Source organism: Zea mays, chromosome 6 (genome assembly GCF_902167145.1).
Source record: "Zea mays cultivar B73 chromosome 6, Zm-B73-REFERENCE-NAM-5.0, whole genome shotgun sequence".
NCBI lineage: Eukaryota > Viridiplantae > Streptophyta > Magnoliopsida > Poales > Poaceae > Zea > Zea mays.
Genome location: NC_050101.1, coordinates 158,312,256 through 158,320,816, shown reverse-complemented (window position 1 = coordinate 158,320,816; position 8,561 = coordinate 158,312,256). Strand labels below are relative to the sequence as shown.

The 8,561-nt window shown below is 44.3% G+C and overlaps 1 protein-coding gene across 2 annotated transcripts; it reads left to right on the top strand.

Annotated features, from left to right (window-relative positions):
* Positions 1–210: 210 nt before the first annotated feature.
* LOC100284737 (ASYMMETRIC LEAVES2) lies at positions 211–5,832 on the top strand. Of its 2 annotated transcripts, none has more exons than XM_035959638.1 (4): positions 211–407; positions 562–1,023; positions 1,126–1,528; positions 2,287–2,496. In XM_035959638.1, exons 2-3 carry the CDS (start codon positions 580–582, stop codon positions 1,516–1,518), a joined length of 837 nt encoding a protein of 278 aa, XP_035815531.1. In that variant the 5' UTR covers positions 211–407; positions 562–579; the 3' UTR covers positions 1,519–1,528; positions 2,287–2,496.
* Positions 5,833–8,561: the final 2,729 nt, after the last annotated feature.

Below are 8,561 nucleotides of genomic sequence, written 5' to 3'. Positions count from 1 at the left end.
AATAACATTAGTTAGCCAAATAAAAAATATTATACAAATAGCGGAGACAATCAATAAAAAATCTTAATTTTTTTTGTTGATAGTTTACGTGGGTATTGTTGTAAACCGTCGCAACGCACGGACAACCGAATAGTATATATATAAAGATAGACACGTGACACAATTGATTGGCCGAGGCTACACAATTCCAAACGGCCCACGGTGCCGCGAGTCATCGCTTCCAGTTCATATCTATCCGTTCTCTCTCCATAACAAACACCCGAAACGCCAGGTTATAAGGCGGGGAGTTAAAAAACCAAAGCCTATTCAAACGAGGAGCAAAAGGCTACTCTCGGAGCCGGGGTTGAACCGGAGCGGCGGGCGGCCGGCCGGCCTCGCATCTTCGCCGGAGGAAAACAAAATTAAAGGTACGAACCTCCCTCTAACTCCTCAACATCGGATCCGAACGCGCGCTTGATATGCTTCTCATTCTGCCATTATATTTCTCTTGGGTTTAGGGTTTTGGGTTCTCACGCTCTCATCTCTATTGGGTTCTCACGCTGAGATGGATCTCTTAATCAGTTCCTCGCGTAGGCACAGATGGCCGACCCGTCAGCATCATCGGTGCCGCCGGTTGTCACCATGGGATCCGTGGTCACTGTGGCCTCGCCGCCCACGGGTGGTGGATCGACGGTCTCTGCAGGTATCACAGGCGGCGGCAAAGGCGGGCCGTGCGCAGGGTGCAAATACCTGCGGCGCAAGTGCCAGCCGGACTGCATATTTGCGCCCTATTTCCCGCCCGACAACCTAGACAAGTTCGCGTACGTGCACCGCGTCTTCGGCACCAGCAACGTGATCAAGATTCTCAACAACCTCCAGCCCTACCAGCGCCAGTACGCCGTCAATTCGCTCGTTTACGAGGCGGAAATGCGTATCCGCGACCCCATCTACGGCTGCGTCGGCGTCGTCTCCATGCTTCAGCACCGCCTCATACGGCTCAAGAAGGCGCTCGAGAGCGCCAGCTTAGAGCTGTCCAACTACCAGGTGATCATGCGCACACGTACATACACCTCTATTCCTGCCATGTGATCGGCCTGTGCCGTGTTCTAATGAGTACGCGCACGTGCGCCACAATTTTTGGTGTAGGCGGCTGAAGCCGCGGCGGCCTCTGTGGCCGTGGGACCCCATGGTGTGGCAGCAGCTGGGATGGCAGACTTCGTAGGCAACGCAGTGCCCAATTGCACACAAAACATTATCAATGCCGGGTACTCCACGATGGCGTCGATCACCGGAGCTGGGCCGTTCATGCAGCAAGACAACTTTGCCTCCGTGCAGATGCTGGCCATGAGCTTCGAGGGTGAGAATGGAGCTGCGGCGAGGGTGGGCATGAACGGAGGTGGAGGCTATGGCTTCGCCTACTCGCCGGCCATGGGCGTCGGGCACGGTGTAGTGTCTGGTCATGTGCAGCAGCAGCAGATCAACGGTGGACAGTTCTTGAAAAACAGCACGACGGGCGGGGATTACCGGCCCACTATGTGATCTTTATCAGGTTCGGTTCTATACTACTATATACATATAGATGATTTTTTGCTGCAAATGTACTCTTCCTTTTTATAATATACTACATTCATCCGATAAAATAAGACGTATATTCTTTTGACAAAGTTTTTAGAGTAAAACTTTAACCATTACTTTGTTTTAAAATATAACATCGACAAATACAGAGCGAGCATTACATTAAAGTATTTTTTAATATAAATTCAAGTATATAACATGCATACTAATATATGTTTTTTGCCAAATTGTTTGTTAAAGTTTAAAACGTGTTGACCATACACGCCTTATTTTATGGGATGGAGAGAGTAATATCTAATAACAATAATAATTGTTATTATCATTCATGACAATATATATTTTGTCATATAGTAAGACGATATATGCATGCTTCATAGGATTACTACATATTGGACTTTCTAACTGGCTTTTTAATTTACTAATTTAATTAAAAATAAAGTCGCACGGCACTATATATCCATTCATGGTAAATTTAATATCATAACTTAATAAGTAATTTAATATAAAAACTTTAGTATATAAACTATATACAATAATTTGAAGAATTTATGTGGCATATCTTTTCTTAAATATTTATATATACCTATCATAGAAAAAAAAGAATACAACAATGTATACATATAATTGTTAATTTATTTTGACTTTTACTATAAATAAATCATAGTCATTATATGCTTTAGAGTTTTGGTTGTGTTATCTTTTATGCAATATTTCATATTTACTAATATACAGGCCATGACTACGGAGCCAAAGATGTTAACATGCTAAATTAGTCGCTTAAGGATCTGAAGACTAAATTAAGTGCAAGACAGTAGCATCCTTTATAATATAGATAGTAAAAGAAATGAGTCCTTTATTTTGTACTTGTTGGTTTGAATTATTAATGTAATTCACAAAGTTGACTTGAATATCACTATATCATGTTAGTGTTTGAGTTATATTGTTGCTTTGTCTTTGGATGCATTTGTATACACAATTTTGACATTAATCTAGTCAAAATAATATAAACCTAAGTTATTCTATATATGAAGCTTGGCATTAATTTATAATAAACTACTAGATTTTTAAACATGCATGCATATTATTTTTTATGAGGACTATGGTTTTTTACGACAAACACTTGCACTTGATTATTCTTCTAAATAAAATTGGGTTTCACTTCATGAGCTCCGATATATAAGTACTAGTCGCCTGAGGATCCTTGATGGCCAAGTCCTATAGAGGCATAGAGCAAACCAATATGATGTATTCTATACCACTATATAATTTATTAGTTTAAACTTTGCAAAACCTACCTAACCAAATCACCCCAACACCTATAACCTCAACTTAATCCACAAAACAAATTACACTTAGACTTAACACATAATGAAAACCAACTGTTTAAATCGTTGAATAACACTCTCTCCCCTACTCACTCAAATCCAATAAACAATATTATTTATATCATCTCTCATCCCTCTCTGCAACCTCGTTGTCCCAGCCTCCTCCCTCCCCCGCGTCCCTGCCACCCCTCCCCTCACTCCTGCTACCGCGATCAATCCCTCCTCTCGTGTCGCTGCTGCCGTCATCGATCCCTTGCCTCCCCTGGATCGTAGCGTTCGCACAGTCTATATGCTAGTATCTATATAACGAGCAACTATATAATCGCCATTTGGGAGGGCTCCCGGGTAGCTCTAGCTCTGGCTCCTCGCCGGAGCCCTCCCAAACGCCACATCCAAAAACAGCTCTTGAGCAGGAGCCAAAATACAGCTCAGAGCTAGAGCCCAAATTTTTGACTCTGCACGACTCCGCGTACGGGCGCAGAGGCAACTCCGCGCCGCGTCTCTCCCCAAGCAGCATCTCTCTCCGAGTAACCACCTCTCCATGCTACGTCTCTCCCTGAGCCATCGTCGTGTCATAATGTTGGTAGATGCAACGCCACACCGCCAGACGCTCGCACCTTCCCCGATGTCGACATGCCAACGACCATGGATCCTCATGCACGCACCGATGTTGTAGATTCACGCGGTCGTCGACATAGATCCGTGGTGTCCGAGCCCACATTTGGTGGTCACCCATTCACGATGTAGTGTTCGAAAAATACATGAGGAGTCATTTTATCAAACAATTTGTAAAAGACATCGGTTCGTATGGAAAAGCTGCTCCTTTAAAGGAGCCAAAGCTAGAACTATTTATAAAGAAGCCGGAGCCCTCTCGAACGGTGCCTTAGCATGGATATGCATGGCACCTGTCGCGAGAGACTCGTAAAATCCATATGGGGCATATATATATATACAGAGAGAGGAGGGGCTTATGTATAGCTTACATGCATTACAGCTTTTCAAAAATACATGCATGGAAACTTTGAATAGTCACATCCGCACGTGTAGTCTCGTCAACGATATGTCGCTTTTATCGGGTTTGTTACGATCGATTCTGATTCACAACAAGCCGGCAAGCCGCTCCAGAACTTCATTTTACCACTTTTACTCCAATAGGTGCCACTTCTACTTATGGTACGTAGCAATGAATTGTAAATTGCTGGCACATACGATGTGCGACAGCGAATACGTTAATCGGTCTCGGTGCATAGATATGAATTCTCTGTTGCAAATTTTATATTTGTTAACTGTCACTGCCGCAATCTGGCTCTTTGCCGAGTGCTTGGCGCTTTATCGAGTGTTTTTTATCGGGCACCTGGTAAAGCAGTCTTTGTCGAGGGCCACACTTGGCCAAGTTCTAATCTCGGTAACGACCACGTTTACTGATAGCAGGACACTCGGAACAGGGAAACACTCGGCGAAGTTGCTGACAAAGGGGCCCGCTAGCGACCTCGTTGCCGAGTACTAGTCCGGTGGACACTTGGCAAAGATGGCAACTCTTTGCCGAGTGTCACCTAAAACTCTCGGGAAAGGTGTACTCTTTGGGCGCTTTATCGAGTGTTTTTTATCGGGCACTTGGTAAAGCAGTCTTTGCCGAGGGCCACACTTGGCCAAGTTCTACTTTCGGTAACGACCACGTTTACTGATAGCAGGACACTCGAAACAAGGAAACACTCGGTGAAGTTGCTGACAAAGGGGTCCGCTAGCGACCTCGTTGCCGAGTGCTAGTCCGGCGAACACTTGGCAAAGATGTCAACTCTTTGCCGAGTGTCACCTAATACTCTCGGCAAAGGCTCCGTCGCCGTTACTAGCCGTTGTGACGGTGACTTTTCTTTGCCAAGTACCTGGTAACACTCGGCAAAGTCTTTGTCGAGTGCCCAATAAAAAGTACTCGGCAAAGAAGATGTTGCCGATGTTCAGTTCGCCGAGCTTTATTTGCCGTACAGACTTTGCCGAGTGTTTTAGACACTCGGCAAAGCAGTTGATTCTGGTAGCGTGTCTTTGTGTTATATATATAATATATCAAATTTTTATCGTTGTATAACCATATAGAAGCACTTGTAAATTATCAATTGTCTTCTGTGTGGTGCCCGTCATCTCATATTAGATTACGAGTAAAATGCGCCTTTAAATTTGGCATGATGATGTGCTATTTGGGGTCCTTAAACCCTTGGAACAAGGGAAACGAGTGCTAAAACTTAAAGGCACATCCAAAACCAGTCTAAAATCGGGTTTACTCAAACCGGACACCGACGTGATGTGCTACGTTGTAGGCCACTTGGGTCTCAGAACTTGGAATATTGTATAACTCAGGTCGGTATATTATGTTATGTCACTTGGGTCTCTAAACTCTAAACTTTTATTATTATTATTATTCTCTAACGTGGCACGTCATGTTGGCATTCGGTTTAAGAAACTCAGTTTATGACGGTTTTTACACGGACCCCGGCCAAGTTATTGTTTTCATGGTTTCCTGAGTTCCGATCTAAGTGACACGGTGTGTGCACCGCTACTACATTTTTATTAATTGTCTCTGCTAATTACTTCTTGCGCTGTCAGTTGCAGGCGGGATGACCGGCCGTGTCCTTTCGGCCGGAGGAGGGATGGTGGTGGAGGCGACTATATGCACATGAGGTGACGCGAAGAAACAGCAGCTACACTAGAGGTTGAAGGCTACGATCCAGCTATTTCAGCAGTTAAATGCAGCAGGGGCAGCTCTACGCCTCTAAGCTAGTCAATTACTCGAGGATGTCAGAAGGTATTTTGCAGAGCGAGGGTGACTGGACACAAAACAACGATAACTCCCAATGCAAGAATGCCGTCGTACGTACGTACGTGTAGTGTACCAGCTGACATTCAATGCTCCCGCCAAATGGAGCTACTACTAGTCTACTACTCTCGCTGCATTCATTCATAACTGCTTACTCCGTATTCCATCCCTGTCTCTGTATAATTCTACCGCTGTTCAGAGTCACGTTGGGCATGCAGCAAATGCGTGATGAACTACGTAAATATCTGCAGCAGCTACCAAAGTGAAGCCAGATCGCGACCAAACAGGCAGCGAGGCATATGCATGCCCAGCTCCAGCGTCTATGCGTGTTTAATTTGCGCGCGCGCGCGTTGAATGCGATTTCGCCGTCGGCCTCACTGACACCGACTCTGTCGTCTCTGCTTCATCATCAGGCCTCCTGAGTCCTGACGCCAACTATACTACCCGATCAGCGTCGCGGCGGGGCCCAGATGAATGCGGCACGGAGTTAAAGCCCTCCAACGACCGTCTCGGCGGGCGATCGACTGATGCATGGACCATATATATTCTAATATTCATCATGTCCCGAGAGATCGATATGATATGAGGTCGGACGATGCCATCCCGATTGGGCCACGCCGCTAGAGTTAGATGATGTATTTTCTAGGCAGGTTAGTTCAGGCTTCGTTAATTTTCTATATTGAGCAAATGTATGCTCATTTTATGATGTGTTTAGTTTAAGGTTATAATATGATGAGGCGGAAGAGACACCGTTTTCTCGATTTTTTGGAACCACGTCGTCATTAAAAATTGCTATGTTGTTTACTTGTTATTAGGTGACTCTCGTCTAAATGTCATCCCTCCTGTCATCCCTCCTTGTACGTCTAACCAAACATGCTCTTAATCTCAATCCATATATATATTAAAAGGAATTGGACGGGGTTTAAATCTCTCCTGATATCTCTCAATCTCCTCAAACCTATGTAGTATGGAAATAACTGTACTTGCCTGGTACTTCAAGATATATATGTCATGCTAGCTAGGAGCTTTTTTAAGTTATGTAACACCGAACAGTGAGATTGAGTCTGACAGAGCATCACGTTGTACCAAATCTTTGTTTCCAAACTCCCTGATAGCGATACCATCTACATCTGCTACGTCTCCCTAGCTAGGCTTCTATATGTCGCCACGACAGTCGAGGGTACAAGGACAATACCATTGTAAAGATTCGGCAGAGAATCTTGGTGTGCCACACTATTGTCTACCACAACTTAGGGGTTTCGGTCTAGTTAACCTGAAAGATGACCACGGCAATAAAACCACCCTACACAATGAAGAAGACTAGGATTTCATGGAGGTCCGGACCACCTAGGCATAACACCCTTTGTCCTCTTTAAGTGAATTAGATTGTAAAAAGAGGCTATGTCCTATTACAATAGGCTCGGCAGAGCCTCAGAGTGAGAATGCATAAAGTTATGTAGACGGACAGTGTTGAGAGGCCTTCTTCTTTCGAAGGTATTCAAAACACCAAGATAACAACTATTTCCTCGATTACTTTTAAGTGTTATAGATATTCATACCAAAAGCACCTTCGGATGAAACAACTGCAAACGAAAGAACAAGCATCAAGACAATATCGCAAGGGAATGAATGACAAAGCTGAAGGAGGTTTTCAAGAGTTTGTTCACCAAGACAGCAAGAGAAAAAAAAATACATCATTACCCTCATCATGTTGTATAGTTCGAATGTATAATCTAGGGACATAATTGTAATTTTACTGAAACTGTACCCCGCACCTATAAATAGAGACACAATATCATACATTTGGACGTCTTCTGATGGGAGCAAGGGTGGATACCCTCGGTCTCCGGAGTTGTAATTCTTCCTTCGTCTTGTAAGCCTCACAAAGTCGAAGTATAAACGTAATCTTCAATTTAATAATGGAATGATGTTGAAGGGAATGAATCATGTTTATAAGAGTGTGTGATGTATTTATTCATCATGCGTTTTAACCCATTATTGTATTTACACTTTTTTATTCACTTTGATTACATCTTTATCTTTATACTTGACCTTCTCCCTGAAGAGGAAGGAGTATAAAAATGAGGGTGAATTACAACATAATTGTGATGCCTTGTTTTTTTATGCCCGATGGAATAAAAGATAAGTGACCAACAGACAGAATCTATGAGTAGTCTGTGTGTGTCCTTCCAAAAGAGGCTTCCATCTTCCTTTTTATAGACCAAGAAAGAGGGTTACACCTGATAGGTGGAGACCGGACCTGGCATGGTGTCGGCCCCACCCTGCATTTATGGAAGCATGTCCAAGATGATGTAGTTGCATGCCCCGTTTGTACCGGATATCCCACATATGCACAAGGTGTGTGTCTGTTGCGAAATCCTAGGACATTGTCACATGGTAGGTGGAAGAGCAGGTCCTCCATGCCGCTGTAGAAGGCTTGGGACGTCACAGTGTACGTCACAGATGATCAGAGTTAGGGGCATGTGGCGCACGATGCGAATGACATGGAACATGACGGTTCGTGGCACATATCGTCCATGCCGCAACAGTGCCCATAGTAGATTGTGACACCATGCTGCACTGCCACAATCCCATGCTGGCACCATGCCACAGATTACTGGGGCCTAATAACTTGGAAGTGGGTATGATGCTCACACAACAATGTTTGCTACGTTAAATAGGCATGATACGTATTCTGATTCCACCAATTCCTCGACCGACCACATCGTGGCGGCCAGTCATGTGGCCTGTCTGAAGCCCTCCTATTGACTGTGGTCATCGCGAGGCCTTTGAGACACGTGGCGTACCAAGTTCTTGTTAGGTTTGGGTCGCCTAAAACCTAGGTACACTAGGCTCCTAGGTCCCACTTGGTT

Coding starts and splice junctions, on each gene's coding strand:
- LOC100284737 (XM_035959638.1), top strand. CDS start 580: ATGGCCGACCCGTCAGCATCATCGGTGCCGCCGGTTGTCACCATGGGA. Junction 1,024..1,125: donor TAGAGCTGTCCAACTACCAG/GTGATCATGCGC, acceptor TTTTTGGTGTAG/GCGGCTGAAGCCGCGGCGGC.